The sequence below is a fragment of the Oreochromis aureus genome, linkage group 14 (genome assembly GCF_013358895.1).
Source record: "Oreochromis aureus strain Israel breed Guangdong linkage group 14, ZZ_aureus, whole genome shotgun sequence".
Classification (NCBI taxonomy): Eukaryota; Metazoa; Chordata; class Actinopteri; order Cichliformes; family Cichlidae; genus Oreochromis; species Oreochromis aureus.
The window spans coordinates 14,959,698-14,980,029 of NC_052955.1; the positions used below are offsets into that span (position 1 = coordinate 14,959,698).

The 20,332-nt window shown below is 38.9% G+C and overlaps 2 protein-coding genes across 2 annotated transcripts; both read right to left on the reverse strand.

The window, feature by feature from the left end:
• Nucleotides 1-5,821, reverse strand: LOC116334871 (extracellular calcium-sensing receptor-like). Its single transcript, XM_039598261.1, has 11 exons — nt 5,707-5,821; nt 4,730-4,895; nt 4,228-4,522; nt 3,992-4,078; nt 3,521-3,790; nt 3,093-3,299; nt 2,734-3,009; nt 2,141-2,368; nt 1,931-2,054; nt 1,737-1,841; nt 1-128 (listed from the first exon to the last, which is right to left on the reverse strand). Exons 1-11 carry the CDS (start codon nt 5,738-5,740, stop codon nt 76-78), a joined length of 1,845 nt encoding a protein of 614 aa, XP_039454195.1. The 5' UTR covers nt 5,741-5,821; the 3' UTR covers nt 1-75.
• A 4,089-nt stretch (nt 5,822-9,910) lies between these two features.
• LOC116334881 (extracellular calcium-sensing receptor-like) lies at nt 9,911-15,798 on the reverse strand. Its single transcript, XM_039622353.1, has 10 exons — nt 15,657-15,798; nt 13,707-13,872; nt 13,046-13,340; nt 12,806-12,892; nt 12,353-12,622; nt 11,946-12,152; nt 11,589-11,864; nt 11,106-11,333; nt 10,901-11,024; nt 9,911-10,821 (listed from the first exon to the last, which is right to left on the reverse strand). The coding sequence occupies exons 1-10, from the start codon at nt 15,796-15,798 to the stop codon at nt 9,911-9,913; spliced, it is 2,706 nt and encodes a 901-aa protein (XP_039478287.1).
• Nucleotides 15,799-20,332: the final 4,534 nt, after the last annotated feature.

Below are 20,332 nucleotides of genomic sequence, written 5' to 3' on the forward strand. Positions count from 1 at the left end.
AAATCCAGGGATCCAAGTGTCCAAAAGTGGAAGTCCGGGAAAGGGAAGGCTCTCTCACACTCGTACTCCACTTTCTCACTCCAACTCACGCACATCCCAAGCAGCGGGTAGGTCACAGGTCCAGGAAACTGCACGCATTAGAGGGTGGTTACATGAAGTCACAAACTGACAAGAATGTTACTCTCAATGTTGTTGGCGCTTAATAGGAGGACACTGCTAATAAAGTTACACAATTACACAGTGAATTTGCTTTTAATATTATATCTGCAAAATACAACAGTTTTTGTCTTGGTCGTATCATTTTATTTTGTTGTACACAACACCTTAAAGGCCAGTCCATGAAAATATTGTCTGACATTAAACTGGTCCGTGGCGCAAAAAAGGTTGGGGACCGCTGCTATAGAGGACAATCCCTCTGGATTTTAACGCCTACCTCTTTCTCTAGGGTAGGTGTTCAAAGCCCCCATGAGCCTGCACAGAGGGACCCCCTGCAGGAGCTGCGTTCTACCACCACCCCCCCCTCGTGTTAGGTTGGCTGTTGTTGTTTTTTAAAGATATATGTTTGGTTGTGATGCAGGAAGAAGTGAGAACTGTGTGCAGGAAGGGGAGCGGGGCTTCTTGTTGTTGTCTGAAGCTGGAGGGAGTTGAGCTATACCTATGATGAACATTAAAGACCTCGCTCATCTTTTTAAGTGGGAGAACTTGCACAATTGGTGGCTGACTAAATACGGTTTTGCCCCACTGTATCTTTCTCAGTGAACATCAGTTCCAGACCAAATATCCTGGAATATAACATAACAGTATGAAACCATATTTATTGCTTTGTTTATTTAGACAGTGTATTTTTTTTTAGTTAAATTGCATCTAATCTTAAATAAAAAAAATATCTGGACATTGTACAGATACATTCTACTGTATATGGAAAATCTTTTGTGATCCATTGCGGCGAGCCATTATAGCTTTCTTTGTGTTCAACTCTGGTCTCAAAAGGATTATGTAACATTTGGGTCCAAACAGTGTGATCAAGAGTCCAAAACTTGAGGCCAAGATGGCAAATACCTCCACTGCATCTGCATAATTTCCTGGTGAGCTGATATAAACAGGAACAAAGGCCACCCACACAGCACAGAAGATCAGCATGCTGAATGTGATGAGCTTGGCCTCATTAAAACTATCAGGGAGATTCCTCACCAGGAATGCAATTAGAAAACTGAGGAAAGCTAGCACCCCAATATAGCCCAATAACACTGCAAAAGCAACAGTTGACCCAACTGCACACTCATAAATGATTTTATCATTGTGATATTGGGTGTTCTTATGTGGAGTTGGAGAGGAAGAGACAAGCCAGGTAGTGCAGATGGCTGCCTGAATAGCTGTAAGAAACAGAACTGTTCCTCTCTGCTGCATAGCACCAAACCACTTCAGACTGGCTCCCCCTCCTGGCTTGGAGGCTTTGAACACAGCCAGAACAACCATGGTTTTTACCAGGATGCATGAGACACACAGCACGAAGCTGATCCCAAATGCTGCATGCCTGAGTTGGCATGTCCACAGCCTGGGTCGTCCAATGAACAGCAGTGAACAAAGAAAGCACAACTTGAGTGACAGCAATAGCTGAAAACTAAGTTCTGAATTGTTGGCACGTATTATAGGTGTTCTGCGATGGTAGAAAAAGATTCCTAGAACAACAGCACATATAAATGTTCCTAGCAGTGAGGTTGCTGTCAAGCAAATACCCAAAGGGTCATGATAGGAGAGAAACTCTGTCTTCTTAGGAACACAGTGGTCACGCTGGCGATTTGACCAAAAATCCTCTGGACAACTGGTGCACTCCAAGGAATCTAAAAAAACAAAGGGGAAGATGGTATCATACATACTATGTTTAATATGAATCAAATTAAATATGCAGTGTTGAAAGATAAAAACTTACTGCTCTTGTTAGTGGTTTTTCCCTCAGAACAAGGGATGCAGTCAAAACAGCATTTGGGTTCCCCCTTCTTTCTCACCATGTGGGTACCAGGAGGACAGCTCTCACTACATACTGATCGAGGTGGCTATAGGATGAAATTAAATATTACCTGCCAGAATTACATATATTATACATGTGCCAAAATATAAAAGTCTAAAAACCATATCTAACCTTTTTGGATTCAAAGTTCCAGAAGATTTTGTCTTCATCAAGTATGAGTTCTTCACCTTTGAAAGCTGAACTCTTAACCTCACCCACAGTTTGAACTTTAATGCTTCCATCAGGGAGCCACATCCAGTTCATCACATCATAAATTGGCACCACATCACCATTCTCATCAAATGACACTTGATCACCAAATGGAGTGGTAAAATTGACCATTTCCAAATAATAAACAAGCTGTTAAAAAGGGATTTATAATAAATAAATTACTTTTCATAGTGCAAACAGTGGCACCTGGTATTAAATAATCAAATATAACATTAAATCTGTTTTATATAAATATATAAAATTATTACAATCTAACTCAAAATCAAAGATAGCACATCACTAATACTGCTGTATATGCATACTGGTTAATTATCTCTCAGATCTAAATATATTAACCATTACTCCAGTTCAGAAGGATGAAAACATCTTTTTAGCTCTTTCAAAGTTTTTCATGGTTAGTCTTTTGCATTTACTCTACTGTGTACATTCTGTTCTGAAAGTAATTATAGAGCAAAAGATTTTCTCATTTAATGGAGTGCAATTTGATATCAAACCTGCCACGGTTCCAATGTTTGCAATGTGGCACAGCTGTGCCCACGGAAAGGTCCTCTTCCTGGCTCACACCGTAACATGTCATCAAGGGAATACGCTAAAGCATATACAGCTTTGTACACATTGTATTCTGGCCGGAGGTTGGAAATATCCAAAAACTCAGTGTCCACATTGTCCAGATCTTCCTCTCCAGTGCATAATGCACCTCTACCTTCTAGCCAGCCTGCTGGAGCTGGTGCAAATCTGCACTGAAATGTGAATTCCCAAAACTGATTCACCTGAAATTTATTGAAAATGGTTTTTACAAAAAATGAAAATATATACATCTTGGACATACGATAAGAAAGAGTTCAGCTCTCACCATGCTATTTCCATAGCTGTTATTGTGATGTAGGTCAGGACGTATTTGTAAGAGGAATTCCCTGAGCCCTGGTATTTCCCCATGACGAATGGCAATACCCAGTGTACCACCCAGGTATGGCATGAGCTGAGGTGTTTGGAGCACAGTAGCTTCTGTCCAGGCTTCACTGGCCATCCACTGTAGGCCAGTTAGATTTTGCCTCACTACCTGTGCATTGTATTATACAAAATCTGTAATGTGATATTGTAGCTCAAAACTACTTTAGTCACATAATATTACAGTAGATGCAGTAGATGCTCATGTTGCAAATTAATTCTACATGACTAGTTTTTACTACACATTCACACAGACATCTAAAACATGTTTTGCACATTCTAATGATCTATATTCTTGCAACTAGTAATAATTAAATTGTTTTAAACCCAAACCTCTTCCATAAGGTTTACTATGCGACTATGATGTGCAAAGACAATGACAACTCGAGCTGAGGACTTTTTCATCACATTCACAATTCTCCTGAGTTCATCCATGTCTTTGTCCCAGGGCAAAATCTCGAAGTAAGCCAGGCATCCTTCACCCGACAGACTGAGCTCAGATTGCAAAGATCTGGCTGCATGAAGTCCGTAATCATCATCACTGACAAGAAGACCTGCCCAAGTCCAGCCAAAGTGTTTTAGAATCTGAATCATAGCACGTACCTATGTAAATACAAATTAAAGGGTGAGCGCAAAGACAAAAAAATCTTTCATAGCAGTATTTGCAGATCAACTTCCACAGCACACAGGTAGAAAAAAATATTTTACATCATTATACATTCTGTTAAAAAACAGGTATTTTATTCTTTTTTATTTATTTATTTTATAATAATTTAGTGACAAATGTGAAATTGTGCTGCTGACCTGGAAAGCATCACTTGGTATTGTTCTAAAGAAGGATGGATACTTTTGACGGTCAGTCAGGCAGGAACAAGTGGCAAAATAACTCACCTGTGAAAAATACACACTATGGATAAATATCCAAAGTCTGTACTCCTTTATTATTTTTATCATGTTAGCTCTATTATTAAGTGGCTTTATATTTGCTATTAAATCAAATTATACAAGGTATGTATTACAAGATTAAGAAGACCACTTACCATGGGTACTCTGTACAAACCTAAGACGTTGGAAATGGCAATAGAATGTGTAGAGGAAGAATCACCCACAATCCCTATGACTGGGAGATTTCCAGTACATCTATTATCTAATATAATTTTTTCCTCTTGACCACTGGCTAATGACAATGCTGCGCGGAATCCAATTCCAAGTGTGACACAGTTATCATAAAGAGTGTATCCAAGAGTTACATTTGGCAGCAGGTTGGAGTTCCTGTTGATCTCATCAATAGCAAAAGCCATGGTTTGTGCCTGCCTAAATCCTAGTTCATAAAAACTAACAAAGAAAAATACAACAGAATACTTGGAAAACATGTTACACAAATACTATTATAAACCACAATTAAAGAAGATGTTTCATTCAAGACACAAGCATTTTTTCAAATGTATTAATGCGGAGAGTTCTAGATATAAGATGGATATTAATAATGATTCCCCCACAGTTTCTTTATTAGGTTTTTGCTTTTTTCCCTAACATACTTACCCATGGCAAGTAGGCTGTTGTGGCTTTGAGGTAAAAGACAGGTCAGCAACACTTGAAAAAAAGTGGACTTGAAACAGTCCACCCAGAATGACATCTCCACTCTTGTGCATGCCATTTAGATGAAATTGTCTCTGTAACTGACAGGAAGAGGGAAACAGAGAAGAGGCTACAGAAGAAAAAAAGCAGGAATACAGCAAAATGAATAAGAGCAAGTTGGTTTGTAATAATGACCACATGACAGCTTTCTGACTTTCTGAGCCTAGTCGTTAGGTTTTATTGTTTTGCCATTCCCTTTTATTGACATGCTGTGTAGACTAATCTTGCATACCACCCATAAGGGAAAAACAAGGAGCAGTGGCAGGACCTAAAGGACATGTCATTTGAGATACGTTTGTATGCAGGTAGACCTCGATAACACTGTAAGTTAATTAGTTATCAACAAGGAATGAGCTCTTTTGTGTGTTTTTGTTTTGTTCATTTAAATTTTATATTTTTTAGTCAATATAAAGGAAGTCTTGTAGTTGATCCAACGTGGCAAGTAAGTAAATAAAATGTTATTTAATAGCACCTTTCAAAATAAACCTCACAAAATGCTTCACAACTAATTCCAGAACATGAAAAGAAAAGTTAACCAAATGCAAGTTGAAAAAAAAGAGACCACCAAAATCAGAGATCTTCATCTTAGACAGGGACAGCCCAGAGTCTAGAGGTTTTAAAAGCTCTTTGTCCTTTAATTTTCAGCTTCTTATGATGTCTAGCCAGCAGACCCTGCTTTAGAACTTAGCTGATTTAGAAGCTTCTATTTTGGCTAAATAGGATGGCCAGCAACAGTGTGCCCCGAGAGTTCACCAGCAGAAATGGCTAAGCTTAACATTACAATCTTCAGACTTGGTGGAGTAAATGAGGCTGAAAAGTGGTCAGACAGCTCAGGTCGAGAACAAGGCAAGCAGCAGTTGGTGAGGACCCTTGAACACTACCTTGTTTTCTTTGGTGTGAAGGGTGGCATCTCATGGGTCCATGTTCTGCACTACCATGGTTTTCCCCTCAAACCCAAGTTGCTGTTATCAGGCGATGTGGCAGGTTGTGAGGCTAGTCAGTGTGGCTGGTACTCATTATCTGATCATGCCTCCCTTATTTCCGTAGCACACTAGGACCTGGAGGACGAGCAGAGCCGGAAAGACTACGTAAGAGCTCCTGAGCAAGGCACACAGAGAAAGTCAGCCTGTGGATCCAGTTACAGAGTGAATTAAGTGAAATCATAAGCACAAACAGTGTCTGGATGTGTAGTTGTGTGTGTTGTGTCAGGTCTTACAACAATATGACAAGCTTACCTGTTCCCATATTTTTTCATGCTCCTTTATCGATAAGTAGCAAGATAACCTCCAGAAAGCTGGAGCCACTTTGCCCATGTGATGAAAGCCATAGAGAACTTGTGAAAAAGTACATAGTCTCCCTTATCAACTCACAGCTTGACCCACTCCAATTTGCACATCAAACAGGCATAAGTGTCAATGAAACCAAAGCCTTTATCACTGACACCAATCATAAACAAGTATCTCATCTCTGCTTTTCGCGGGTGATGTGGTTCTGTTGGCTTCATCGGGTGGTGGCCTCCAGCTCGCACTAGAACGGTTTGGGGAGTGTGAAGCGGTGGGAATGAGGATCAGCACCTCCAAATCTGAGGCCATGGTTCTCAGCCAGAAAAGGGTGGAGTGTCCACTCCAGGTTGGGGATGAGTTCCTGCCCCAAGTGGAGGAGTTTAAGTACCTTGGGTCATGTTCACGAGTGAGGGGAGAAAGGAACTGAGGATCGATAGACAGATTGGTTCTGCGGCTGCAGTGATGCGGACGCGGTACTGGTCCATCGTGGTGAAGAGAGAGCTGAGCGTAAAAGCAAAGCTCTCAATTTACCGGTCGATCTATGTCCCTACCAGTGTTGGTCAAGTTACTTGAAAAAAGTAATCAGTTACTAATTACTGATTACTTCCCCCAAAAAGTAATCCCGTTACTTTACTGATTACTTATTTTCAAAAGTAATTAATTACTTAGTTACTTTTTAAAAACACGATTTACAACCTGAATAGGTGATAAAGCGATAGATCTTTCAGCCCAATTCTACTTTTTCTGCATAATTCATCATACAAAATGTAATCAAATGGAAAAGTCTCTTTTTAAAACTTGTTTTATTAGTTTTAATCTTTTAACTTTATGCATCAAGCAAAAATTAAATTATATGCAACATTCTCTGACTGGAAGAAATTTGTTTAACATTTAAACCTATTTTCTGCACATTCCAGCACATAAAATAAAATATTTTTTTGTGTTTACACTCACTCTTTCAAATAGATGCAAGTAAAACACAGCAGAAAATAAATAAAATCAAAGACTAGCGGTCCTGTTGCTCTATTTTCACCTGTAAAGCAGGACTGGGGTAGGCGGAGGTTTACCCTGGTGCAGGTGTGCTGCAGCGGTCAGTGGAAGAATCCATGAGTTTCTCTGTGAATTTCACATTACGTCGTAGTATACTCGGTGCTTGCTTGGAAGTTTAGGGTTTTTTTCGCTGTAAAAGAAGTTTTCTTCCACACACAACGGACACTAATGTTTTTGTCACTTTTTATGGAATCAAACTCAAAATAAGGTCAGTACTTCCACGCTTTAAACGCTGCATGCTACACTCTGTCCCTTTTCGATATATTATGATCTGCAGACAGCTGTTGTCACGAACGTCGCACTCACTTACGCCACTGTCATGAGACGCTCGCAAAAAAATCACGGTTTTAGTAACGCAGTAACGCAGCGCCCTACGTGAAAAGTAACGGTAATCTAATTACCGCTTTTGCAATATTAATCCCTTACATTACTCGTTACTTGAAAAAAGTAATCAGATTACAGTAACGCGTTACAAGTAACGCGTTACTGCCCATCTCTGGTCCCTACCCTCGCCTATGGTCACGAGCTGTGGGTAGTGACCAAAAGAACGAGATCTCAGATACAAGCGACGGAAATGAGCTTCCTCCGAAGGGCGGCCGGCCTCTCCCTTAGAGATAGGGTGAGAAGTTTGGCCATCCGAGAGGGGCTCAGAGTAGAGCCTGCTGCTCCTCCAAATCAAAAGGAGCCAGTTGAGGTGGTTCGGGCATCTGATAAGGATGCCTCCTGGGCACCTCCTGGGTGAGGTGTTCCGGGCATGTCCCACCTGGAGGAGGCCCCAGGAGCAGACCCAGGACACACTAGAGAGATTACATCTCTCGGCTGGCCTGGGAACGCCTTGGTGTTCCCCCGGATAAGCTGGAGGAGGTGGCTGGGGAGAGGGAGGTTTGGGCTTCTCTGCTTGGGCTGCTGCCCCCGCAACCCAGCCCCGGATAAGCGGAAGAAAATAGAACGATGGATGGGTTAAAATTCTATTTGTGAAGAAAATCATGAAGTCATGAATAGTTAAGTTGAAAGGAATGCTTGGCGCAACAGGTGTCTGACTCTTTGGCGCCTTGGTTACAGTGCCGAAGGAGAACCAGGGTTGTTCTTATTTTCTTCAATCAGTGATGAATATTAAGATGTCCTAGATTTACAAAGTGCTTTGTAATAAAGATCTTCTAAATTAATGAAATGCCATTTCTTCTACAGTTTACGGTTACTGTTATCTGTTTGTTATGCAAGAATTACACCAGGGAGTCAAGTACGTCTCATTTGAGCCTTTCCTATTCAGAAGAGCCAAAGTAGCATAAGTTTTATGCACTCAAGTTGTAGCACTGTTAAAGAGATAATCGTTTTCTGTGGGGAAAGAGTTTGGGTATGTGTTTTGGACTGCATTGGCACATGGTATTGACGAAGGTAATAGTGAAGAAATTATATCCTTAAACTTACAGCACTTTCCAAAAGACATCTACTGTAATGAAATGTATTCTCCACTCGAGTGTAATCCATTCTCTCTTTCACTTATCCAATTTACGAGGCTATCCCTGTTACCATTTGGTGAGAACCGGGATACACCCTGGACAGGTCACCAGTTTTACGCAGGGCTAACACAGGAAGACAGACAACTGCTCACACTCAAAACTATGGGCAATTTAGAAACACCATTTAACATAAACCCACTAACTGCATGTCTTTGGACTGTGAGAGGAAGCTGAAAAATCTGGCATGTAAACTAAGGGGGAGAATATGTAATCTGAGTTCTTCTAAGATGCACTTAGACATAAACTATATTACTCTGTTTGTATCCAGGAACACAATCGTTGGGGTGGACCAATCATTGGTGAAGCCAGTGTTGTGGTTTGAAACCCACAGAGATGTTGTGTTTTCAGAAAATGTGTCTCGTTTTGTTTTTTAACTCTTCTTACCTGCACACTGTGTCTTTGCATCTGTAGCACTGTAGCTACAGACTGTATACTGTTTGTGCGCCAGTGGATGTTGAGAGTAAACCTTTGAATACTGATCCATACGTGTTTGTTTCGACTTCCAGTGTCCCCTGTTACTAATGGAAATTTTGCATTCTTTTAAAATGTCATTTTTCATATCCTCTCTAGTGAACTCGACATGTTTATCAACTGAGTTAACGTGATCAGTGAATTGTGGAGTGTACTGAGATTTCTTCATCACAGACAATCACTTTCTGGCACTGACAAACGCGCCATTATATATATATATATATATATGTCTTGCATAGAATTAATATATATTAAAAATGTGGATTCTTGCTTTTTTAGTTAGACGTGTTTTTACCATTTTGATACTTTGAAACTCATATCCTTAGTGATGTAATGTCCAATCATTATAAAAAATTGACCAATATTTTTATTAGCAGTCATCAGTTACTGATAAATAATAATCCCATAACTCCAGATATGCTAATTATACATAAATATACCATGAGTCGTGGAAGAATCTATAGTTAGAGGTTTGTTTATTTAGACAAAATATTTTATGAATTATGTATAAGGGAAATTTAACAATTATAAGTCACATAATCTATATTAGCATTTGAAAATATAAGTGCCTTTTTAAAATTTTTAAAGGGATCATGAAAAAAAAGGTTTTAATATGTTCTCCTGACTGTTTTTCTATGTTCTCATTTCCATGATGCAAATGTATATAATTTTTTTAAGGTACAGTATATTTGGTTAAATGTGTTATATATATTTTTATTTAGTTTTCTGCACGTACTTTTCTACTATATATGGAAAAAATATTATGATTCTTTTCCACGACACATTATTGCTTTTTTAGTGTTCATCTCTGGTCTCATCAGGATTATGTAACATTTGGGTCCAAACAGTGTAAATAAGAGTCCAAAACTTGAGGCCAGGATGGCAAATACCTCCACTGCATCTGCACGATTTCCAGTTGAGCTGACATAAACAGGTACAAAGGCCACCCACACAGCACAGAAGATCAGCATGCTGAATGTGATGAGCTTGGCCTCATTAAAACTATCAGGGAGATTCCTCACCAGGAATGCAATTAGAAAACTAAGGAAAGCTAGCACCCCAATATAACCCAATAACACTGCAAAACAAACACTGGACCCAACTGCACACTCAAAAATGATCTTATCATTGTGATACTGGCTGTTTTTATGTGGAAATGGAGAGGAAAAGACAAGCCAAGCAGTGCAGATGGCTGCCTGAATAGATGTAAGAAACAGAACTGTTCCTCTCTGCTGCGTAACACCAAACCACTTCAGACTGGCTCCCCCTCCTGGCTTGGAGACTTTGAACACAGCCAGAACAACCATGGTTTTTACTAAGATGCATGAGACACACAGCACAAAGCTTATCCCAAATGCTGCATGCCTGAGTTGGCATGTCCACAGCCTGGGTCGTCCAATGAACAGCAGTGAACACAGGAAACACAACTTGAGCGACAGCAATAGCTGGAAACTAAGTTCTGAATTGTTGGCACGTACTATAGGTGTTGTGCGATGGTAGATAAAAATCCCTAGAACAACAGCACATATGAATGTGCCCAGAAGTGAAGTTGCTGCCAAACAAATACCCAGAGGCTCATGGTAGGAGAGGAATTCTGTCTTCTTGGGAACGCAGTGGTCACGTTTGGGGTTTGACCAAAAATCCTCTGGACAACTGGTGCACTCAAATGAATCTAAAAAAGGGCAAGATAGTAAAATGGATATTATATTTCAAAGAAATTAAATTTTCCATGTTGAAAGATAAACACCTACTGCTTTTATTGGTGACTGTTCCCTCAGAACAAGGGATGCAGTCAAAACAGCATTTGGGCTCCCCCTTCCTTCTCACCATGTGGGTACCAGGAGGACAGCTCTCACTGCATACTGATCGAGGTGGCTATTGGACAAAATTAAATATTGACTGCCAGAATAATATTTACTGTACATGTGACAAAAAGTCTGAAAAAACATATCTAACCTTTTTGGAATTAAAGTTCCAGAAGATTTTGTCTTCATCAAGTATGAGTTCTTCACCTCTGAAAGCTGACCCCTTAATCTCACCCACATTCTGAACTTTAGTGCTTCCATCAGGGAGCCACAACCAGTTCATCACATCATAAATTGGCACCACATCACCATTCTCATCAAATGACACTTGATCACCAAATGAAGTGGAAAAGTTCACCCTTTCCAAGTAATAAACAAGCTGTTAAAAAAGGGATCTATTAGAATTAACTTATTTTTTGCAAAGAGTGGCAAAGAGTGGCACTCTGTATTCAATAATGAAATAAAATATTATACATATAATATAGAAATTTGCAAGATAAGTCACTAATAAAATTATGTACGTACACAGGTCAATGATCTTTTTGATCTAAATTCATTAAACACTGAATTTCACCCTGAAAGTAATTACAAGGAAACCATTTATTCATAGGTGGAGGGCAAATTGATATCACACCTGCCAAGGCTCCAGTGACTGCAGAGTGGCACAGCTGTCTCCAGTGAAAGGCCCTCTTCCTGGCTTACAACGCAGCATGTCATCAAGGGAATGTGCAAGGGCATACACAGCTTTGTACACATTGTACTCAGGCCGGAGGCTGGAAATGTCCAAGAACTCAGTGTCTACTTTTTCTAGATCTTCCTTTCCAGTGCATACCGCCCCTCCATCTTCCAGCCAGCCTGATGGAACTGGTGAAAATTTGCACTGAAATGTGAATTCCCAAAACTGATTCACCTGAAATATGTAGATTTTATAAATATGAATTATGATAATATCTAGTTCTTGCACATACCATAGTAAAGGTAAAAACCTCACCATGCTATTTCCATAGCTATTGTTGTAATGTAGAGTGGGATGTATTTTTAACAGGAATTCCCTGAGCCCTGGTATTTCCCCATGACGAATGGCAATACCCAGTGTACCACCCAGGTATGGCATAAGGTGAGATGTTTGGAGCACAGCAGCTGCTGTCCAGGCTTCACTGGCCATCCACTGTAGGCCAGTTACATTTTGCCTCACTACCTGTGCATTGTAATAAACCAAATGTTTAAAGTGATATTGAAATTAAAAAAAAAATACTTTAGGGACATTATCATGCAATTCAAGTAGTTGCTGATTTTGCAAAATAATTACAGAAGACAAATTTTCTTTACCCATTCACACAAACACACGTTTTATAAAGTATCTTCAAACCCAGCAATAACCAAATTTTGAATCCAAACCTCTTCCATAAGGTTTATCATGACACTCTCATGTGCAAAGACAATGACAACTCGAGCTCTAGAGGTTTTCATCACATTCACAATCCTCCTGAGTTCATCTGTGTCTTTGTCCCAGGGCAAAACCTCGGAATAAGCCAGGCATCCTTCACCAGACAGACTGAGCTCAGATTGTAAGGATCTTGCTGCATGGAGTCCATAATCATCATCAGTGACGAGCAGACCTGCCCAAGTCCAGCCAAAATGTTTTAGAATCTGAATCATAGCACGAACCTAAGTGAATACAGATTAAAACATCAGTGTAAAGATAAAAAACCTCTTTCAGTGGATTAGCTGCTCATCGGATTTGGGACCACACCACATGATTATCTTTTCTGATGCCACACAATATTAAGAGTAACTGTGAAAAATCACAATATCCAAGTTTTAATCGAAATTTTACTAAAACATTTTCACCTGGAATGCATCACTTGGGATCGTCCTAAAGAAGGAAGGATACTTTTGACGGTCACTCAGGCAGGAACATGTTGAAAAATAACTCACCTGTGAAGGATACAGAATGTATATTGGAAAAACATCGAAAGACTTGACTGCCTATTTTAATTTTGTCATTTTGACTGAGTCGGTTGATATTAAACTTTAAATTAAATCAAAATAATCCAAGACAACAATTTAATGATTAAGCAGATGACTTACCATAGGTACTCTGTACAATCCTAAAATGCTAGAGATAGCAATAGAGTGTGCAGAGGGAGAATCACCAACAATCCCTAAGACTGGAGTATTTCCAACACATGTATCATCTAATATAAAATGCTCCTCTTGACCACTAGCTAATGACAATGCGGCACGGAATCCAATTCCAAGGTTGATGCAGTTGTCATAAAGAGTATATCCCAGAGTGACATTAGGTAGCAGGTTGGAGCTTCTGTTGATTTCATCAATAGCAAAGGCCATGGTTTGTGCATGCCTAAATCCAAGATCATAAAATCTAACAAAAGAAAGATTACTATTGAAATATACGGCAGAATACATGCATTAAAAGTACAACAGAACTTGTTTTACAAAAATAGCGCTACAAAGTAACAACAATTAAAGGGATGTGTTAAAATGAGAAAAATAACAAAGAAGATGCTTCATTCAAGATGTATGAATACATACATACATATATATATCTATTTATATAGATATATATATGTGCCATATGGCATATGTATATATATATATATATATATATATATATATATATATATATATATATATATATATATATATATATATACATATATATACATATGGCACTGATCCCCACAGTTTCTTTATTTATTTATTTTGTTTTTTTCCCTAACATACTTACCCATGGCAAGTAGGCTGCTGTGGCTGTGAGGTAAAAGACAGGTCAGCAACACTTGAAAAAAAGTGGACTTGAAACAGTCCACCCAGAATGACATCTCCACTCTTGTGCATGCCATTTAGATGAAATTGTCTCTGTAACTGACAGGAGGAGTGAAACAGAGAAGAGGCTACAGCAGAAAAAAAGCAGGAATACAGCAAAATGAATAAGAGCAAGTTGGTTTGTAATAATGACCACATGACAGCTTTCTGACTTTCTGAGCCTAGTCGTTAGGTTTTATTGTTTTGCCATTCCCTTTTATTGACATGCTGCGTTGATTAATCTTGCATACCACCCATAAGGGAAAAACAAGAAGCAGTGGCAGGACCTAAAGTACATGTCATTTGAGATTACGTTTGTATCCAGGTAGACCTCGATAACACTACAAGTTAATTAGTTATCAACAAGAACTCAGTACTTTTGTGTTTTTTGTTAATTTCAAATGTTATATTTTTCAATCAAGAATTAATAGTCCTGTGGTTGTTCTAACATGGTACCTAAGCAAGTAAAATGTTATTTAAGCACACCTTTCAAGATAAACATCATAAATACTTCACAACTAATTTTAAAACTTAAAAACAAAAGTTAACCAAATGCAAGTGTGCCAGGGCGTGGTCTGCAGTGCTGCTGCAGGGGAGGTGGACACACCTTAAAGGCTGAACTAAATCCTGCAGGGTTGCTGTTGTTGGTGGAGTGTTCAGCTGCAAGTTGAAAAGCTGCAGCTGTGTGTATGTAGCAAGACAGCAACCGTGAGAGTTAATAAAAGTATGCTGAAAAGGATGAAACCGCGTTCGGCTCTGTTGTGGATCTTTCACAGTAAGTCTTAAAAAGGGGGTTATTAGCTGGTTTTGAAAGAGACTGGCAAGTTCAGAGATCTTAGCCTTAGATAGGTACAGCTCCAGAGTAGCGGCCACTGTTGCAAAAGCTCTCTGTTCTTTTTTTTCAACCTCTTTTGACCTACAGCCATTTGACCCTTCTTTGAGATTTAGGAAACGTGACAAGGAGACCAAGAGTTTCCATTACCTTAGGCACAAATCTGTCAGCAGCACAAACAAGAACTTAAGTTTTATCTTTATGTAAGTGGTTAGATGACAGCATTCTTAAAATAAGCAGGATATTGACCAGAGATCAGTGGCGTTTTCATTATAGTGAGCACATGGGTACAGATAGACTGAAAGACATTTTTGAACAGAGAGCAAGAGGATGCTTTCACTGAATTGACTAAATTAACTAGCTCAGATAATGAATAGATAATGTTCTAATATAACTGGCCAAGCATGAGCAGAAACAGGAACAGACAGAGGGTGGCTATAGCTCAGGGTGGCTACAGCTCAGGACGTAGAGCAGGTCATCTACTGATTTTAAGGTTGGTGGTTCAACTCCTGGCTCCTCACGTCTGCATGCCAAGTATCATTAGGCATGAATTTGTATGAATGTTAACTAGGAAGCACTGAAAGTGCTTGTGTGAATGGGGCATGTTGTATAGAGCGCTTTGAGTACTTTGGGAGAGTAGAAAAGTGCTATATAAGAATCAGACCATTACAACAAAAATGCTAAAGGAGAAAAATTATTACTCACAGTTTTTTTCTACCTAAAAAGAAAAAAAAAATATCATAATGTTCATTTCAAAATACTTGGACAGTAGGTGGTGCAGGAGTAACAATATTATTAATGCTGCCAAATAAGACCTCCTGTTTACTCTTTGTAAGGTTTAAACAATAGACAGCTGTGGCGTTTATAACTGAACTGTTGAAAGAAAAATAAAGATCCTTTAAATAAAAGAGATAAATGTGTAATCACTTTTTCCTCCACAAGTGCTCAACTTTTTCACAAACACTTTAAACCAGAGGTTCCCAAAGTGGGGGGCATGTCAGCAGTTCAAAAGTCTGATGGCTTGTGGGTAGAAACTGTCACTGTGTCTGCTAGTGCAGGTCTGAATGCTCCTTAACTGCCTGCCGGACGGCAGGAGTGTGAAAAGTCTGTGGCTGGGGTGGCTGGGATCAGAGAGGATCCGCTGGGTCTTCCTCATGCAGTGCTGTCTATAGAGATTCTGCATGGCTGGCAGTTCAGTCCTGGTGATGCGCTGTGCTGAAAAAAAGAACGTTTGGACACTGCTAGCATAATGGACAGGTTTCTGACGGGGCTCCCACACAAACGTAAAGCAGAGGATGAAGCATCACCAAATATGTTTCCAAACCAACTTCCTTCCAAGACTAGAAATACTAGAAAATATATCTTGCCTTTGGCTTCACCTGAACAAGTGGCAAGGTAGGTATCCACGACAGAATTTGTTTCCCCTGCATCAGGAGCACGTGCTGGGCTGTCCAAATCACCAACAAAGAGTATCCCACATTCTTGATTTTTAGTTCACAAACACTTCTTATAATGACCAACTGCTCCTGACATTTTGGAGATGTTAGCTCTTTATACAGTGAAGTTACAGTGGGATAAAAATAATATCAGGCTGCTCTGCCACAATTTGTTCCTCCTGTCCAAATCACGGACAAACAGTATCCCACAGTTGTTTATGTTTTTGAACCCATTTTGCACAGAGAGGCATTTTTTGAAAAATGTACACTGTAAAAAAAAATTGTTGCGAAAACCCAGAAACTCAAGGCAACCGACTGCATTTACGTTTTTAGGTTCTGATGGATAACTTATAATTTCAAGTTTAGGAGAAAAGTTGCTTCAATTAATGTTTTTGTGTTTACAAGACTAATAACTGTGCTTTTTCTTAACTCATATTTTATTGTTTTACCAATGTAATTCCTAAAGTTTACACAACATATATTTTTTTGTTTTGCCAATCAATTTCCTAAACACAAAAAAATATATGTTGTGTAAACTTTAGGAATTACATTGGTAAAACAATAAAATATGAGTTAAGAAAAGCACAGTTATTAGTCTTGTAAACACAAAAACATTAATTGAAGCAACTTTTCTCCTAAACTTGAAATTATAAGTTATCCATCAGAACCTAAAAACGTAAATGCAGTCGGTTGCCTTGAGTTTTTGGGTTGTCGCAACAATTTTTTTTTACAGTGTATTGATAGCAATGTTGAATATTATTACATTGGAAAAAAACAACTACATGTAAAATATTTACACCATGACGCCTCTGCCTTTCTAAATGGAGGGACTGTAACTGCGTGTGTATATGTAAGGGTGTAAAAACTGCAGATAGTAAGATTAACAGTATTTTGTCTCTATCCGCAATTGTAGAAATTAAAATTAAATTAAAACAAAGGGGGACCTAGCAAAAAAAGTTTGGGAACCACTGCTGTAAACAGTGAATACTGTCATTCATCTCAGACAAAGACTCAAGCAGACAGCTAATTTTAAATAAAGATCCAGGCAAACTTAAACAGGGGACAAATAGCCATAGTTGCATTGTCAGGTTTCATTTAGAAATAAAAAATATGGTACTGAATATAAGTTTTTTGTTTTTTAAAAAGTATGCTGAATTAAACCATATACCTAAATCTACATACAGAAAATGCATAATAGTAACAATCAGACACACAAGCAGTACAAGAAAAATAAAATGTCAATTGTATTAATATATATAACAGTTATGGCAGTTTATAAATATACTGGGGCTGCAGTGATTCATCAAGTATTTTGAATAATTCAATTATAAAAAATTCACAAATTCTTTGCTTTGATGCTTCATTTAAGGCACGGCTCTTTAGCGTGCCATTGTCATCATGGAAAAGTGAACGTGAGCATTTCACCCACATTTGCAACTATAAACAGACTTGCAATGCAAACGTATTTAGGAGCAGTTTTAAAGAGAAACACTGATAACACAATAACAGCACTGATGATGACGCCAGCACCGTTATGAAGCTCTCCGTTATTAAGAAAGAAAACTTTGTAGCTGCCTTATCCACCGCCGTTTATTTTACACAACAAAAAAATAACATTTTTCAGATTGAAAGTGAAACAATATAAAATACTGTCCCAATTAAATTGTGTTAATATTTAAAAAAAAAAAAAATAAACATTTTTTTTTACAAGCCAATAAAAATGTACATGGGCCAGTAAAACTCTGACCTGAGCCACTGACTTGAGGGAATTAACGTCGGACAGTGAAAAACAGTTATATTAATTAATGTCTACACCATCATAACATCTTATTTTTAGCAGCACAAAAACTTTACATAAAAGCTCAGAATGTTGATATGCTCGATTGTCTTCATTGCAGCCACCACATTCTCTTTCAAAGGCTTACAGATGCAAACTCACTCATTCACATGAACACTTAAACATGCAGGAACACATGTACAGAAAACTTACAAGCCTTCCATGAAGACAGAGTAAAGATGCAAACCAATGAGCAGCTCATTTTGAAAGACCTGTATTTCTTTTCTTTTGAATATTTATTCCTCATTAATAAGACAAAAGTATTTCTTATCCAGTTACTTGATTAATCAATGGAATAATTGATAGATTTATCAATTACTGAAATAATTGATAGCTGCAGCCCGAGAATATATACCTGTCCTCACACAAATACATTAGTTGGAGTTCCATGGGGTTCGGTGCTTGGACCAGTACTTTTCACATAATACATGCTTACCTGAGGCAATATTATAAGAATACACTACATACATTTTCAAATCATGACAATTTATGTTTATGTATCAAACCTGAAAACTTTGCTGTGTTTGTGACAGCCGGCATGTCTGCCTAAGACGGATCAGCTGTGACAGTGTTTTGCTGTTGGTGATACTCTCTCTTGCTCTCTCTCCTGCCTGGGTGGAACTCATTATGGGTTCCTGCTTTGGCCCACATACCTGCGGTTCATCTTCCCATCTGCGCCTCATTATCTCTGTGTTCCTGTTGCTAATTAAGACAATGAAGTGGTGCTACTCGTCGCTGGATTGTTGTACGATTAGTGTCAGTGTAGCCCCGGCTCTAAACTACTCTTCGTTCTCGTTTGTATCTTGCATATGAACTAACTTGTATTCTCTTTGAAAACAGGCCTCCTGGACCTGTCACTTACTAACCCAAGGCATTGAGAGTGAGTTGGAGTGTGGCTTGCAGATCGGAGTGTGTGGTTGAAGAGGAGTGAGTGTGACCTACCCTTTCCCCCCTTGGATTTCCTGGAGTCCCCAACCCCAGCACTGTTGTACATATCACTCCTTCTTGTGTTTTCAAAGATTCTGAGTCCTGCAATTGAGTCCACCCGTTTACAGTGTTGGGGTATGACGACTGAAATGGAGGATGTTTGACGGTGTCTACTAAGATGGAAAATGTGAGCCCTTTTTATTATGGCTGACGCTAAGTGAAAGATAACAAAACCCTAAAAGAAACTCCTCTAAATGATCCCAAGCATCCAGTGAAAGAAACTTACAGAAAAAGAAAATGGTCTATGAATGGCCCAGCCAATTGCCTGATGTGACTCCAAATGAAAATTTTACGGAAAAACCTACAGCTCTGAGTTTATACAAGGGGTCCATGGATCCTTCCGGATTTGGAGACGTTTTGGTTTTTGTGGAAGAATGGGCCAAAATCACACTTGAGGAATGCATTCGACTAGGTTCTCCACACAGGAGAGACAGATGGAGACACATGTCTCCTGTGTGGAGCTGTCCCCAACAAAGGCTTGTTGTACAATGTATTAAATACATTTCAGTTTTCAGTCATTTTTCTCTGTCATTTCTCATTATTACACATAACATGATTTATGGACATCTATGCATCTTTGCATGTGTGGATTGGATTGGTTATCTGGTGAGAATTTCTTGGCAATACAACCTTTAGAAATCGATTTACTTACAAAGTTGGTCACTTTTTTATCTGCTTAATTTGTTATGGAATAATCCATGAATAGACCTCACATGGATACAAAATGGTTTATCATTTAATTGTTCAATTAAATATTAGTGTCTAAAACAGGGGGCTGTGTGTATAAATGGGTGCAACTGTTAATATAATATTATGTAATTTCTTGTTTGAAATAAAGAGTGTGCACTTCCATCAGGAGGACTAAAGACTGCCAGAAGCCTTCAAAGTAGCCTGCTGTGAGCAACTCTAGGATGTTTTTAACTACTCTGTCATTAAAAAAAACACACATCCATGAGTCCAAGCAGCATGCGTGGTGGTAGCTACCCAATGCAGCCCGTTGTTCCGCAGCTCGATTGGCATTTGCCAGAGAACAACAGAACTGCCACGTCTTTGAGTGGACCATTTTCTCAAAAACATGAATAGGTTCAGAGTGAGCATATGTGACAGGTGTGAATGAACTGCATAACTGCCCTGGTGCAAGTATACTGAGTGTAACATTATCCATCATTAGTGATGAGATGATTTGTGGAGGAATATTGTTGCAAAGTTTTACATATGTTCCAAGGATATGTCTTGGAAGATTTTGAAAGAATCAGAATGACCCACTGTCTGGTGGAGTGTGCCCTGGGTTCATCCAGTTCCTGGATGAAAAAGGTAGTTATGCCATTGACTGGCCCATCCCCGCCACGTCACCAGGACCATTCCCAGGTACTGTTGTGATTACATATAGACACGTTGGAGCAATACACACTGCTGAGCAACTTTATGACAAATTAATTCATCAAGATCCAATATTC

Bases quoted from the DNA above. Each gene is read 5' to 3' on its own strand.
- LOC116334871 (XM_039598261.1), bottom strand. From the start codon at position 5,740: ATGAGATGCCACCCTTCACACCAAAGAAAACAAG. The intron at 4,523-4,729 runs GTAAGTATGTTA...TTTCTTTGTTAG, and splicing joins CAACAGCCTACTTGCCATGG to TTTTTATGAACTAGGATTTA. The intron at 4,079-4,227 runs GTAAGTGGTCTT...TATTTTTCACAG, and splicing joins GTTTGTACAGAGTACCCATG to GTGAGTTATTTTGCCACTTG.
- LOC116334881 (XM_039622353.1), bottom strand. From the start codon at position 15,798: ATGCAGAATCTCTATAGACAGCACTGCATGAGGAAGACCCAGCGGATC. The intron at 12,893-13,045 runs GTAAGTCATCTG...TATCCTTCACAG, and splicing joins GATTGTACAGAGTACCTATG to GTGAGTTATTTTTCAACATG. The intron at 12,153-12,352 runs GTTTGGATTCAA...TACAATGCACAG, and splicing joins TGATAAACCTTATGGAAGAG to GTAGTGAGGCAAAATGTAAC.